The 17,247-nt window shown below is 39.4% G+C and overlaps 1 protein-coding gene across 2 annotated transcripts in view; it reads left to right on the top strand.

Annotated features, from left to right (window-relative positions):
- Nucleotides 1-17,247, top strand: part of LOC124722886 (chloride channel protein 2) — a 533,838-nt gene that overhangs the window by 426,161 nt on the left and 90,430 nt on the right. For both annotated transcript variants that reach the window (XM_047248023.1, XM_047248022.1), the window contains exon 10: nt 9,110-9,241. In XM_047248023.1, the coding sequence (XP_047103979.1) occupies nt 9,110-9,241 (132 nt within the window). The remainder of the gene's footprint in view (nt 1-9,109; nt 9,242-17,247) is intronic.

Genomic DNA, 17,247 nt, shown 5'->3' with positions numbered 1-17,247 from the left:
CAACATCATTGAGGTATGAGCCATACTTACAGTATGGAATTACTGTTTGGGGAAACTACAGCAGTATCAATAAGAAAAAAAATTGTTCTGTAAAAAAAGGTCATTAGACCATTCTGAATAAAAACAAACAGAGCCATGCAGAACTGCCTTCGGTAGTAGAAAAATATTGACTTTTCCATCCATGTACATATACAGGTCAGTAATTTCACCAATCAAAGACAATACATTACTGGGGAAAATGCAGATGTTCGTTCATATGACACAATAAATAAAGGTCAGCTGAGAAGCATACCAGACAGGCTGAGAGCTACTCAGAAAGGTCCTCGATATTCAGGTGTACAACTGGTAAAACATCTTTCAGAGAGTCTACAGGACAGTATGAGTGAAACAACATTCCAGAAACATCTAAAGAGTTACTTAATGGAAAAAAGAATATTATAGTGTAGAGAAGTATATTTGTAAAGAATGAGGAATGGTATTATTACCAGTATGCATGTAGTGTAATCAACTGAAAATATTGAAGTAGGTAGTACGTAAATAACTTGTAGTATTTTCTTTTATACTGTAATATGCAGGCTAAATATTTGAAGATATTAGGATGAGTTGAGCTGTCCCATATTACAAGTGCACACTCTGTACATGCTGTAAGCAAATGTGATTCAAATAAAAGTCAGTCAATCAGAGCTGAACCACTGAAGAACCAGAGCTGAATATTGTACCATGTAATATGCTATTTCATTAGCCATTTCTTATATTTGTATTATAAGGAAAATTCATTCCCTTCCATTCATATCCATTCATGCTTTTTCATACTTGGAACAGCATATGTTTTCTTTCTCATGAAAGGAAATGTGCTCTTAAAAAGTAACACTTTTGCTTTGCACAAATTCTGAGACATTTTTAGGAGACAATATCTTAAAAGTTCATGTAAAATTATTTGCAATGAAATGTTGCAATGTCGTACAAATTCATGAAGAATTATTAGCAATGAAATGTTCATCATGCAGAAAAATACTTACTAAAATTGAAGAACATTAATAATTTCAGTTAAATAAGCATATACAGGGTGCTCATTTTAACTGAAGACATTGAAATATCTCAAATACAACACAGCAGATCAAGAAAAGTTATGATTCCAATTTGTTTCTCTTGAAGGGGACTTCCAACAATACCACACTCAACCCACCACCCCATCCCGTGTAACGGTGGTGAGGAGGCAACTTTGGCATCTTCAAGGGGAACCCCCATTTTTTATTGGACATTATGAGTCTGTGGCAAAATCTACATATGTTTTGGTTGAAGCATTTCCCTTGTTTCACCACAGATGGTGTTGTAATTGCAGGAATAGAAATGAGTACACAATCATAATTTATGACATGCTACTCAATGGCTCATGAATATCCAATGGCATGTGGGATCCCACCTCCATGCTGCAAGGGTAGGGCAGGCCAGTATTTCATAACTTCTATTTGGAAAACCCATTTTCAACATTGTATTCCTCTGACATATTGAAAAGGGGACTATTCGATGTGCCCCAATGGCCATGTAGCAAACTACTACATATTGTAATAGGCAGTACACTGTGACCAGAGCTCAAGTATCATGTAGATGTAGAACAGATAGTGGCTCCAAACATTATAATACAGTGTTTATTGCCCATTCACCTACCTATCATTTGGAGAACAGATGTGTAAATGGATGATGAATGTTGCAATCACAGAAGACAAAACTAAAGATCCTGATTTCCTCAGAATGTAGGAGAAATGGTGAGGTTGCTGTTGCCTTGTATGCAGAGCATTTTCCAGAGAAAGCTTGCTATAGTTCATTCTTTTATGAGGTTGTGAATGCCTTTATGTCTGATGGCAGCGTACAGACCGATAAGAGGAAATGAAGCAAACGTGTTACAGGAGAAACTAATGAAACAGCTGTACTGACAGCAATGCAACACAACCCTCAGCTAAATGCCTGGGAATTACACCACAATTCTGGTATGGCAGTAGCTAGTATTGTCACAATACTGCATCATCATAAGTATCATCCATACCACGTGTCATTGCATCAAGAACTTCATGGCACCAATTTCCATAATGGGGTAGTGTTTTGCAAAAGAGCATGTCAACAAATGCAAACAACCCTCACATATTTTGTTGAATTACTATATTCTGATGAGTCTACATTCACAAACCAAGGTATTATTAACCGACATAACATGCATTACTGGAGTGTAGACAATCTCCATTGGTTATAGCAAGTTGACCTTCAACATCCTTGGTCAGTTAACGTATGGTGTGGCATCATGGAGAACAGACTCATTGGTCTATATGTTATCAATGGCACATCGAATGGGCACAAAAATCAAACATTTTTGGAACAGTAACTACCAGTACCACTGCAGGACATTGCCTTGGCCATTCGACAATTAGTGTGGCTTCAGCATGACAGCTGCCCAGTGCATTACGATGATGATGTTCAGTTTGTGGGGCGCTAAACTGTGGGGTCATCAGCACCTGTACAAATTTCCAGTTGTTACAAGGTCCAATTTTTACACAGTCCAATCTAGCCACTGTTATGAATGATGATGATGATTAAATAATGATGACAACACAAACACCCAGTCCGCAGGCAGAGGAAATCCACAACCCAATCGGGAATTGCACCTGGGACTCCATGATCCAGACACAGCAATGCTAGCTTCTAGACCATGAGATGTGGACCCAGTGATTTATGCAACTCAAGCACAAGAGGTATTATGCCTGGGCTGGTGAAACATGTCACTTGACAGCTCGCATGTAGTTGGCTATACTGCGATTGCGAGGTTGCAATAGCTGCCACCACAGAAGCCCACAACTTTGAAGTACGTTTTGTAAATGTAAGCTACAATCAATGCTTATATGTAAGTGCAACAAAGTACATTTTTCTAACAATGGAGAGAACAACGCTGGAGACTAAGCATTTGATAGTATATGAAACCGGGAAATAAAAACACCCGAAGTTAATTACAATATCTATGAAAAGTAATTCCAAATTGTTACCATAATAGCTGAAAGTAAAACATTATATAATAATGTAAACCTAAGCATACCAAAGAACACACTGTTCCCACTCACAGAATGAAATAAAGCAAAACATGCATAGCCTACCCGATTCCAGAGAGAAAGAATTAATTCTGTATACATTTGCACTCACCAGTTTACAATGTCAATGGCGCAGTTCCAGCCAGTTCTCCTTCACTATCATCGGAACTGGCACAAAAACCATTGTCTTCGTCATCATCCTCATCATCATCATCGCCATGCAGTCTGAGGCATCTTGTCATGGTTGGCGTGGCTCTCCTGTCAGAGGTTCAAGCCCTCCCTCGGGCATGGGTGTGTGTGTTGTCCTTAGGGTAAGTTAGTTTAAGTTAGATTAAGTAAGCCTAGGGACCGATGACCTCAGCAGTTTGGTCCCATAGTCCTTACCACAAATTTCCATTTCCATCATCATCATTAAAGAAATTATTAATTGTTCATTTTAATTTATAAATCCATCTATAGTCTGTGCTTCTCTTATGAGTTTAGCAACATGGTCTACTTTCTTCCTTCATGGGGTAATGTATACAGTAGCGAAACCTTCATGTAGCAGTCTTTGCACTTCTGTAGTAAAAGTCTTGTTGTTACTTCTGAAGTACTCCAAGCCAATTCAATTGGATTAAAATGGCAGTGATAAGGTGATAGCCTAATTACCAAGTGACCCTGTTTGCTTGCAGTTTCATCTACAACATATTTAGGCATCACGGGCTTATTTTGTTTTATGAGCGAGTATAACAACAGCTTTGTCATGCTCATGTCCGCAGCAATGTCTTTTGCCTGCAACCACTGCACCATAGTTTCTTTACAGTCACTATTGGTGGGAATTTTATCTAAAATCACAGAATAGTATGGTGCATTGTCCATCACAAACACTGTCAGAACACTAAACTGGAGCAGCAAATTTTTAAACCACTGTAGAAACCATGGGTGGATCATATCCTCATGATAGTCACTTGTTTTTCTCAATCGAAAAACTGAAAGTCCTTCAGGTACAAAGCTGTTTGAAGATCCTGCATGGGCCACAATTAATCACGATCCTCTTCCTGTTGGCTGATGACTGCTGCTGTTCAGAGTATCATCAGTTCAGCATTTCTCAACTGATTCTCCAGCATGGACCCTGGTTTTGTCTAACCATATGACTGAGTGTATGTCCTTTCCTACAACTTTGTGTAAGAAAATGGCATGAGCTGCAATGATGTGCACTTTTTCAAGTAATAGTTTTTGCCCATCTGACTTTTTAAAACGGAAGCCCATACTTTTTAATACCATCTTGAGTGACATTTTCCCCCCTGAGAAAAGTTCACTTTCTTTTAAAGAAATTAGCGACTTCACTATTGTGGGGTATTCTCCACATATGTGCCAACAAATTGCATCAGGCTGGAAAGAATCAATATCTGTAACAAGACAAGGCTGCATTTTTTTCTTTCCTGGAGTACTTAAAAACACACTGTTTCTCCCACAGGGGCTTTCTTCCACACTTTTTACTTCAGTGTCTTGTAGGTCTTGAAGTAGCACCCCTTTCCTTATAACTGTTCTTTGACTGAGTCCTAAAGTTTTCAAGGTATGCTCTAAAACTTTATCAGCAGGAATTGATTCATGAACATGAACAAAAACAAATCCCTTTTCTTGCTCGTAAAACTCATGCATCCTCCTTAGCAATTCCAAAGCCTGACTATTTAATGGCACTCCTTGGCTCAGCTGATTGTCACTTGGTGAATGGCATTGTTTTGGTGACATTGTTTAGTAAACAAAAACTGTAGTTGAGGTGGTAACACAACAGAGAAGCAGGCATTTGCGCACTAATATACAATATTTTCACGGAAGCCAGCAACATGGTAGTGCCAGCGCCGGAACCAGCTTTTGTTCGGTGCTGTTATTGGTTCAGAAGACACAGCGCCTCACATTCCTCACTTGTTTGTCAATTACATTACCAACTTTATTGCTCTGGGGGAGTGACCTTGAAGTGACATGTTTCAGCGGACCAGATATAGATTGTGTTTACACTGGTCAGTGGATTGAAGGAGGTAGCCCTATTACCTAGCCTGCTAGGTTGCTGGATTTGACATCACCTGATTTCCTTCTGTGGAGATATTTAAGAGATAGGGTGTACCAGCAAGTGCCAACAGACCATGAAGACATGGTTGACCACATCAGAAATGTCTGTGCTGACATTCCTGGAGATATACTTTTGTCCTATGTATACCATGCCGCGTAGTCCCATGTTCGATATGTTGGAGGAATACAATGTTGCAAATGGGGTTTCCAATTAGAAGGTATGAAATACTGGCCTGTCCTACCCTCGCACCATAGAGGTGGGGTCTCAGGTGCCATAGATATTCAAGGACCATTGAGTAGTTTGTCATAAATTATGATTATGTATCCATTTCTATTCCTCCAATTACAGCACCATCTGTGTCAAAATGGAGAAAATGCTTCAGGCAAAACATATGTAGGTTTTGGTGTATAATTATAATCTCCAATTAAAAAAAATGGGGGTTTCCATTGAAGATTTCAAAGTGGCCAGTGACACAACACCCATGCAAGGGGAAAGGGGAGGGGGGGGGGGGGGGGGGGGTGGGGGAGAGGTTGAATGGGATATCTTTGGTTGTTCCCCTCCAAGACAAACAAATTGAAAGAAATTACAACTTTTTTTGATCTGATGTGTAATTTTCAAGATATTTTAATGTCTTAAGTTAAAATGAACACCTTGTATAAGTTTCACAGATTTAGGCTTCTGTGCTTGTGATAACTAGTGGCAGCTATAAATGAGTACTATAACAGGATCAATGATGGTATAGTACTGAGAATATCTCATTTAGAAAGGTATGCTTTGCTTGCACTGCTGGTTGATCAAAAATGAATTGAATTACCACATATTTTGTCACATGTAGAACAGAAATGTCACATATAGAACAGAAACATTAAACAAAAGGAAAGAAAACTGCTGAACTTAATATGGAGGCCACTTTTGTTGTATAGCACCTGTGACTCTGTGTAAAGAAAAAGAGGTGTGTTGGTGTTGTGATCTTCAGTCCAAAGACTGGTTTGATGCAGTTCTCCATGCTACTCTATCCTGTGCAAGCCTCTTCATATTTGAGTAACTACTGCAGCCTACATTCCTTTGAATCTGCTGACTGTATTCATCTCTTGGTCTCTATAATTTTTACCCCCCCCCCCCCCCCCCCCCCCCACTTCCCTCCAGTACTAAATTGGTGATCCCTTGATGCCTCAGAATGTGTCCTACAAACTAATGCCTTCTTTTGGTTAGGTTGTGCCACAAATTTCTCTTCTCCCCAATTCTATTCAGTACCTCCTCATTAGTTGCATCATCTACCCATTTAATCTTCAGTATTCTTACATAGCACCACATTTCAAAAGCTTCTGTTCTCTTCTTGTTTAAACAGTTTACCATCCATGTTTCACTTTCATATGTGGCTACACTCCATACAAATACTTTCAGAAAGGACTTCCTCACACTTAAATCTATACTTAACGTCTTAAGTTAAAATGAACACCTTGTATATGTTTCACAGATTTAGGCTTCTGTGCTTACAATAATATGCACTGCAGTAATATTTTACTGCCGGCCGCCAACTTATATTTCGCGGAAAGACCACAAAGATGAGATAAGATAAGAGAGATTAGGGATCGTACAGAGGAATATAGGCAGTCATTTTTCCCTCGTTCTGTTTGGGAGTGGAACAGGGAGAGAAGATGCTAGTTGTGGCACGAGGTACACTCCACCACACACCATATGGTGGATTGTGGAGTATGTATGTAGATGTAGATGTAGATACACTCGATGCTAACAAATTTCTCTTCTTTAGAAACACTTTTCTTGCCATTGCCAGTCTAAATTTTATATCCTCCCTGCTTCGACCATCATCAGTTATTTTGCTTTCCAAATAACAAAACTCATTTACTTCTTTAAGTGTCTCATTTCGTAATCTAATTCCCTCAGCATGACCTGATTTAATTTGGCTACGTTCCATTATCCTCATTTTGCTTTTGTCTATGTTCATCTTATGTCCTGCTTTCAAGATATTGTCCATTCCATTCAACTGCTTTCCCAAGTCCTTTGCTGTCTGCACCTTATGTCCTCCTTTCAAGATATTGTCCATTCCGTTCAACTGCTTTTCCAAGTCCTTTGCTGTCTCTGACAAAATTGCAATGTCATCATCGAACCTCAAAGTTTTCGTTTCTTTTTCCTGGACTTTAATTCCTACTCCAAATTTTTCTTTTATTTCCTTTACTGCTTGCTTAATATACCTATTGAATAACATGGGGGTAGGCTACAACCCTGTCTTGCTCCCTTCGCAACCACTGCTTCCCTTTTGTGAACCTCAACTCTTACAACTGCCATCTGGTTTCTGTACAGATTGTAAATAGCCTTTCGCTCCTTGTATTTTACTGCTGCCAACTTTAGAATTTGAAAGACAGTATTCCAGTCAACATGTCAAAGGCTTTCTCTAAGTCTACAAATGCTATTAACATGTAGGTTTGCCTTTCATTAGCCTATCTTCTATGAGAAGTTGTAGTGTCAGGTTTACCCTTGCTTTCAGCCGGTGGGAGTACCAGCACAGCAAGACTGTTTTGGTTGATGTTACAAGGCCACATCAGTCAATCAACCAGACTGTTGTCCCTGTAAGTACTGAAAAGGGTGCTGCCCCTCTTCAAGAACCACACATTAGTCTGGCCTCTTAACAGATACCCCTCCATTGTGGTTGCACCCACAGTATGGCTATCTGTATGACTTAGTCATGCAAGCCTCCCCATCAGCAGCAAGGTCCATTGTTCATTGGGGGGTGGGGGGTAAAGATGTGGGAAAGAAGAACTGTTTTGAGAATAAGACTCATAGCCTAAGGTATGAGACACTTGTCTTCTCCACTCTTCCAATCTTCCCATACTCTTTTCTCCCTGAGGTTAGAATTAATTTTTCTGAAAGCTGGAACTGCTGTGTTCTGTTTTAATTGTTTCTGTTGGTAACTAACTGAAAATATAGAACAAGAAGGGAGTCATAATGTACCAGTTTCAAACAAGAAGAAAGTTTACCACTAAGGCTGAATTAACTGGATATCAAGATTACAGGGTTACAAAATTACTAGCAGGAGCCTTGCACATACCTCTTTGACTCTGTACCAAGTCACTGATATTATTTGTAAAGCAATTTACTAATGAAACTATCTAAGCATAGTGGCATATATACATTTCCTAGTGTCTTACTCGATCAACCAAGGAGATGTCTTGGATAGTTTACAATAATATGCACAAAGTTAGGCCAGACCAAGCCAACAATAAAGGGGAAAGTGGCTAACTGCTTTTTAAAATTTGGAAACACTCTTTGCCTTAGGAGCAGAAGTATACAAGGTAAAAGGACACAGAAAGAAATACAATGCCTAATCTTTAAACACATTTCAACATTGTTGTTGTGATCAATGTGTGTTTGTTTTTGGGTACGAGGTCATATATTTGAGCATGTTAAGCACTTGGCTTTTTGTTCCTTTACACATTTAAGATTTGATTTGTATCAATTATCCAGTAAAGCATATAGAATTTCACCCAACGTTCAGTCTTGATGATCCCCTTAAACAGACTTTTCGTGAGTGAGGGGGAAAGGTTATTGTAGCTTCTTTTGCTTCCTCCTCACTCTCGCTTCAAAATCACATCCAATGGATGTAAAATAAAATACATATATGCACCAGTGCTGAGCAAAAATAGAAAAGTAGTGCAATAATTTCCTTACAGTATTGCAGTTTTATTTAATGTGAACTATGCTGAGGTGAATGTGTGAACATACCACTGTGTTTGGCATTTGTGTTCTTGATGGTTAAGTGGGCAAGAGTATAGCAGTTTTTCAGAGAAACTGGAATGAGTGGATGCAGTTAAAGAGGACATCTTTTTTCTGCAACTGCCTAAAACATTAGAATTGTTCATTTATTAAATGATGATAGTTAATGGCACACTGAACATAAATATTTTTTCTTGTTATTCATTTTATGGTTAAAAATATGAACTAATGGATCTTCTTTATAAATAAACAGGTTGCAGGCTTATTCACCAATTTTACTTGGACAAAAGAGTGGCTATCAGTTGAAGAGCAAGAAGTTGTTAATCACTGGAGAACGCCATACACAAGTGTTTTTGTTAGCCTTGCTGGATTCACAATCTTTCAGGTAAGCAGTGCATGGACTAAATTTTACGAATGAATTTTACAGTATGAAAGACAGGAAAACGATAATGCATAGTGGAAAGGATTTCTGTGTTATGTGACTCATGTAATGAAAGCTTAAGTTTATATCTTTGAGAAACAGGACATTTCCATTCAATTATACACACATCAAAAAAAGTTTTGCATCACCCTGGTTCCTAGAACTCCTGAAGATAGACATTGACTGTGGATATTGTATTACAGATACAGTCACTTTCTCCGTTCAGAGATGTCGCTAAACATGCCCAAAGACATAAACAACCATGCATGAGCAGTGCCTATTAGACAGAGGGGGTCTGAGAGCCGATCAGTTCCAGTCGTTCCACCAGGAAAGAGGTATATGACCCGTGTTGTCTGCAGTTCAACCTTGCTTCAACAGTCTGTATTGTGGTTTGATCATGTCTGCATTGTTACCTTGTGCCAGGAAGGGCTCTCAACAAGGGAAGTGTCCAGGCATCTCAGAGTGAACCAAAGCGATGTCGTTCGGACATGGATGAGATATAGAGAGACAGGAACTGTTGACAACAGCCTCACTCAGGCCGCCCAGGGGATGCAGTAGATGACCGCTACCTATGGATTATGGCTTGGAGGAACTCTGACAGTAATGTCATAATGTTGAATAATGCTTTTTGCACCGCCACAGGACATTGTGTTACTACTCAAACTGTGCACAATAAGCTGCATGATACGCAACTTCATTCCCAACATCCATGGCGTGGTCCATCTTTGCAACCAGGACACCATGCAGTGCAGTACAGATGGGCCCAACAACATGCTGATTGGACTGCTCAGGATTGGCATCATGTTCTCTTCACTGCTGAGTGTTGCATATGCCTTCAACCAGACAATTGTTGGAGACGTGTTTGGAGGCAACCTGGTCAGGCTGAACGCCTCAGACACACTGTTCAGTGAGTGCAGCAAGGCAGAGGTTCCCTGCTGTTTTGGTGTGGTATTATGTGGGGCCGACATACGCCGCTGGTGGTCATGGAGGGCACCATAATGGCTGTACGTTACATGAATGCCAGCCTGTGACCAATAGTGCAACCATATCAGCAGCGTATCGGAGTGGCATTCATCTTCATGGATGACAATTCATGCTCCCATCATGCACATCTTGTGAATGACTTCATTCAGGATAATGACATCATTCAACTAGAGTGGCCAGCATGTTCTCCAGACATGAAGCCTATCAAACATACCTAGGATGGATTGAGAAGGGCTGTTTATGGATGACATGACCCACCAACCACTCTGAGGGATCTATGCCGAATCGCCATTGATGAGTGGGACAATCTGGACCAACAGTGCCTTGATGAACTTGTGGATAGTATGCCATGACGAATACAGGTAAGCATCAATGCAAGAGGATGTGTTACTGGGTATTAGAGTTACCACTGTGTACAACATTCTGGACCAGCACCTCTGAAGGTCTCTCTGTATGGCGGTACAACATGTAATGTGTGGTTTTCATAAGCAATAAAAAGGGCGGAAATGATGTTTATGTTGATCTCTGTTCCAATTTTCTGTACAGGTTCCGGAACTATCGGAACCGAGGTGATGCAAAACTTTTTTTGATGTGTGTATTATACTTACAGAACGGTAACACTTTTATGTATATACAATTTGTCATGGATATAAACATTTGAGTAAGTTTTCCATTTGTTATGTAGACACTTAGAAATTTGGAATGATAGGATCAATGAAACAGGACAAACACAGAGTGATATAATGAACAGTACAATGTGCCTGAGTTAAAACAGAACACTTTTGTCATTTATTTTTCAATTATTTATCCATCCATCTGGAGATAAAATGTATTGTGTGGGAATTTTCAGGTTTCCCAAATCTTTATGTCAATAACATGCACATGGTAGAATATCCTAAACAGAGTATTTTGGTATGTAGAAGTAATAGTTGCAAGTCATATTTACTTTTTTATTGATATAAATAACTCACACTCTACACTAAAAGTTTAAGCTTATAGAAACAGTTCAAAGCAATGGCCACATGTCAATGGATGCATCACAAAAGCAAATAAAATTTTTCTACACTGTCTCAAATATCTGTGTTGTGTGTTGTAAAACGAGACAGGCACCTAGAGTCCTACCAACAAGATCCTCTTCAGTTTCTACTGGGGTTTCCTGCACCAATGGCTTCATTTATCCCCAATGGAAAAAATACATGTGTGTGAGGATCAGCATTCACTCTGGTCATTGGACAGGACCTCTGTTTCCAACAACAAATATCTATACGATGAGTCTCTTATGTTCAAGTCCTCACAGATATTAATAACCTAACCTAACCTAACCTGTGGTAGTACATCACAATTGAACATCAGGTAATTGCTCAAACAGGATGGAATCAAATAAATTCCCTTTTTATATGATTTTATACAGTTCCAGCCCACAAATTAACATATAAGTGTTGATGGTGGCCTGACAAGGAACCCCTTGAGTGTGAGGTCACAAAAGGCCAATAATGTTTGTGCCCCATGCATTGTTTATCATGCAACCATAATGTTGGCTGCTAATGGAACAGTGAGTGGGGTTGGAGGTATCCAGTGGTGAGCACAGCAGGAGGCTGCAGAGAGTAGTTGAACTGCTTAGTCAATAAGTTATCCACAACAACACTACAGTGCTAGTGGTATTGATACAAAGCAGACAATAACAACAATATACAAAGAAAACATTACATTATATCTACAACAACAGTTGCCAGAGTTGACATATAATCAGAAAAGAACTCAAGGAATTTCACCGAGTGAGCAAGATGTGTCAGATGAAATATTAGTGTTTCTGCAACATGAGTCTGTGGAATGTGTAGTGTTGTATATGCTCGACTGTGTGGACAGTGTACATGAGGAGTACAGTGATGACGATACATACTAAACAAGTGAAAGCAATACTGTAACAGGTGTCGAACCATGTAGATCATCATCCTTGTAGGACAGGGAGCCACAAATCCTATCTCCAGTGAAATGTAGTATAAGACAATTGTTGCCCAAGTAGAGGATTCTAAACATAATTATGTACATGGAAGATTATCCACAGCATAGTAAAAAACACTTTGAATAGGCCTGCAGCAATATGATCATGTAGTGGATAAGAAAAACTATGGCTATGAGAGAGAGAACAAGGCACACTTGCTACAAAACCTGGTATTTGCAAGTTTCAAGTATGCTTGATACAATTTACAGGATGTGCATAATAGTGACCTACTACGTTACACATATCGTGTTGTACATGGCATAGATTAGAGTGATTTCTAGGAAAGCAGTGGATGGTAACATGACTTCAAACAGTGCTACAGAGTTGGAACACTTAGAGAATGAAATTTCAAACGAAGCGTCAATCTGACAATGCACATCAGATTGTGGAATCAGCCAAAAAATTTGTAGGTGAGGTAAACAAACTTATCCCATCATTCAGTAAGGAATTTGTTTTCAACTCCAACCAAGTCAGGATTTGAAGAGGAAATGAATTGAAAGGAACTCTGGAAATAAGAGGTACAAAGAGTTGTATCGAAATCAGCTAACGTCAGTGCCTTCATGCATTCATTTACAATTATGCTGACTGTTAATGTGGTTGGTAAATTGGCTGGAAAGTTATTTATTGTGCTGTGAGAAGTTGGCGGCGCTCTGCCTCCTATGATTCTTTCTTGTGTGCATGGTCGTGCAAGGGCAGTAAGGAATATTTACATCACAGCAAGCAAGAGTGAGAAAATGGGTATAAGAGAACTATAACTATGGTATAAGCATTGCTTTTCACCTATAGCTGGTCAAAATAACTTGATTCTGCTTGATTCCTGGTCTGCATATGAAAATCATACTCCCTTAGAGAAAACTATCCCTACTGAAATGTGTGTGACATTGCAATTCACACCATCTGGAACCACTGGACAAGTTCAGTCTCTGGATGTTTGTTTTTTCCATGCCTACAAAACATGTTATCACACTATCTGCAGCTATACCTTAAAGAATAGCCAGTTACACAATAAGCTTCATGACACTCTGTTTTGCATTTGGTTGCATGCCATCACACTCCATCAGTTCTCATCACCCCATTACACCAATACGATTCTGTATGCATTCCTTAAGAGTGGATACCTAGCTGAATATCCTGCATGGTTTGTAACTCACAAAGAGTTTGCCTTCAATTTTGATGGTGCAATCCTTTGTGATGACTGCGGTGCACCAGTTTTCATTTGGTGTTGATGGTGCAAGTTAATGGTTTGTTTTTAACATTTCTTGTATGTCAAAAATCTCCATTTTGTGAAGTATAATACATACATAATGTAGAAGCTTGATCTTTGCTCATCCTGAACACTCGTTTTCTGTTGCCTTCTTGATGCACATGGTGAATCATTAGCAGCTAATATTTTTCCTTTCATAATTATTAACACAACACTTTCAAATGAACCTTACTATGGGTTGAACTTACAACCTCAAATTCAAGGGATTCCTTGTGAGGCCATGTGGCAAATGGTTTTTTTTAATCACTTCAGCCATGGTTGTTGTCACACTGCACTGAAATAGTCTGATAGCCTTTGGAATAAGTTTCAGTTAGTGGAGACTGCCTCATGAAGAACAATATAATTCAGATCAGTGGAATAACAGCTAGGGATGACAAATACAGGATGTCCATATTTAAAGTTCTAGTTTCAAGAAGCTGCAGAAAAAGAAACACTTCTCAGAAAGATGTCAGATTTGAACAGCACATTATTTATGCAGAGGAAAGCATCACATAACAAAAAAAATTAATGAAAATGTGACCAATATTCAAAAAGCTGCAGAAAAAGAAACACTTCTCAGAAAGATGTCAGATTTGAACAGCACATTATTGATGCAGAGGAAAGCATCACATAACAAAAAAAATTAATGAAAATGTGACCAATAGACAGTACTGCAAGTATCAGTGTGTACACTAGCAGACACGTGACACTTGGCTGTTCTTCAGTTTGCATTCAAGACACCCAACATGACTGTCTCCATGAAGGACCACACACTGCTAGTAAAGCTCTTTTACAAGAACAGTGATTGTTTGCCAGTAGTCCTGCAGACGTTCTGGACATTGAAGGTATGAAAAAAGGATTTGGTCCATTGTTTGTTAATGAGCTGGAGAAAATGATTACAAAATTTGAAAAGACAAATTCTTTTGTAGTGCTATGTGGCAGAGGGAGGAATGCAGTCAGAGATATGGCCCCAGCATTGCAAGTGTGGTCATGTGGTGGTGTGGAAACGTGCAGTGCATGGGGAATTGCCCGTACTTTGGACATATACCTGAAAGCACGATGCATAAAATCTGAAAAAACATCCAGCATTGCTGTCGATAAAAAGTCTACATCTACATCTACATGGTTACTCTGCAATTCACACTTGAGTGCCTAGCAGAGGGTTCATCGAACCATTTTCATACTACTTCTGTACCATTCCACTCTTGAATGGCACATGGGGGAAAGGAACACCTAAATCTTTCCGTTTAAGCTCTGATTTCTCTTATTTTATTACGATGATCATTTGCCCCTATGTAGGTGGGTGTCAACAAAATATTTTCACACTCAAAAGAGAAAGTTGGTGGTTGAAATTTCGTAAATAGATCTCACCGCAAAGAAAACCCCCTTTGTTTCAGTGACTGCCACCACAACTCACTTATCATATCAGTGACATTCTCACCCCTATTGCGCGATAAGACGAAATGGGCTGCCCTTCTTTGCATTTTTTCGATTTCCTCTGTCAATCCTACCTTGTAAGGATCCCACACCATGCAGCAGTATTCCAGCAGAGGACAGACAAGTGTAATGTAGGCTGTCTCTTTAGTGGGTTAGTCGCATCTTCTTAGTGTTCTGCCAACAAAGCTCATCCTCTGTTTTGCCTTCCCCACAATATTATCTATGTGGTCTTTCCTATTTAAGTTGCTTGTAACTGTATTTCGTAGGTATGTAGTCGAATTGACAGCCCTTAGATTTGTGTGATTTATTGTATACCCAAAATTTATCGGATTTCTTTTAGTACCCATATGGATGACCCTGCACTTTTCTTTGTTTAGTGCCAATTGCCACTTTTCGCACCATACACAAATTCTCTCTAGATCATTTGCTAATTGGAATTGATCATCTGATGATTTTACTAGATGGTAAGATACTGCATCATCTGCAAACAATCTAAGGGGGCTGCTCAGATTATCACCTAGATCATTTATGTAAATCAGGAACAGCAGAGGGCCTATGACACTACCTCGCAGAATGCCAGATATCACATCTGTTCTTCTCGATGATTTACCATCTATCACGACAAACTGTGACCTTTCTGAGAGGACATCACAGATCCAGTCACACAACTGAGACAATACTCCATATGCATGCAGTTTGATTAATAGTCGCTTGTGAGGAACAGTATCAAAAGCCTTCTGGAAATCTAGGAATATGGAATCGATCTGAGATCCCTTGTCGACAGCACTCATTACTTCATGGGAATAAAGAGCTAGCTGTGTTGCACAAGAATGATATTTTCTGAATCAGTGTTGGTTATGTACCAATAAGCCATTTTCTTCAAGGCAGTTCATAATGTTCGAGTACAGTATAGGCTCCAGGATACTACTGCAAATTGAGGTCAGTGGTATGGGTCTGTTTTTCAATGGGTTACTCCAATTTCCTTTCTTGAATTTTGGTGTGACCTGTACTACTTTCCAGCCCTGTTTAGAAGTTACTTCCTGCTGGCCTGCCAGCAAGATAAATGTGTGCACTGTAATTTCTTGCCCACATGGTAGTGGACAATGAATGGTCACTGAACGTTCTGTGGACAGATAGTGCCCATTTCCATCTCAAAGGAGATGTCAATACACAGAATACGGGCAATGGAAAATCCACATGCACATCATTTGGTACCGCTTCATTCTTCAAAGGTGACTATGTGGAGAGGGTTGACGGCATCATTTATCATTGGGTCATATTTTTTGGATGAGATGAGTAGTGCAGGTCCTGTTACCTGTACTGTTACTGGTAAATGCTGTGAGAGTCTTCTGCATGCCAATGTCATCCCAGCCCTCCAGCAGTGTGGATGTGTGGGAAGTATCATTTTTGTCTGAGATGGTGGACCTTGCAAACTGCATGGCCAATGAAGTGGCTGCTGCAGGGTCATTTCATAACTGTTAAAATTATCAGCTACCATTTCCTTAGAGTCTGGTTGTCCAGATCACCTGATCTTAATCCATGTGACCTCTGGCTGTGGGGTTATCTGAAAGATGTTATGTTTAGTGCTCCAATTATGAATGTTGCTGAATTGAAGACATGCACTCAGCAACACATTCTGAATGTAACATCTGAGACACTTTGATCTGTTGTAAAAGATGCTGTTTCTTGATTTCAGCTTGTGGCAGAAAACAGTGGGCAGCATATTGGACTGTCTTGTGCCACTCTCATTACAATTTGAAACAAATTTCATTTGTGTTTTTATGTGGTTTCTGGCTTCATCCCAATTAAAAACCAATTTTTAACGTCTGATGTGCTACTACCCTGCTGTGGTGGATAGGCACCTAACAGTGCCACAACTGTTGACTACCAAACTTGTGCAATCATGTTCATTGAACAGTATGGGTGTTGTAATGTGCAGCTCAAACCATAGCTGTTGTACTGCAATTCATCTGTCATCTGTAGCTGACCCCATTTACATCTTAAAGCACCATCTATTGTGTGTGTCTATATATATATATATATATATATATATATATATATATATATATATATATATATATAAAAAAAACAAAGATGATGTGACTTACCAAACGAAAGCGCTGGCACGTCGATAGATACACAAACATACGCACAAAATTCAAGCTTTCGCAACAAACTGTTGCCTCATCAGGAAAGAGGGAAGGAGAGGGAAAGACGAAAGGATGTGGGTTTTAAGGGAGAGGGTAAGGAGTCATTCCAATCCCGGGAGTGGAAAGACTTACCTTAGGGGGAAAAAAGGACAGG

Source organism: Schistocerca piceifrons, chromosome X (genome assembly GCF_021461385.2).
Source record: "Schistocerca piceifrons isolate TAMUIC-IGC-003096 chromosome X, iqSchPice1.1, whole genome shotgun sequence".
Classification (NCBI taxonomy): Eukaryota; Metazoa; Arthropoda; class Insecta; order Orthoptera; family Acrididae; genus Schistocerca; species Schistocerca piceifrons.
This window is presented reverse-complemented; position numbering and strand designations above follow the sequence as displayed.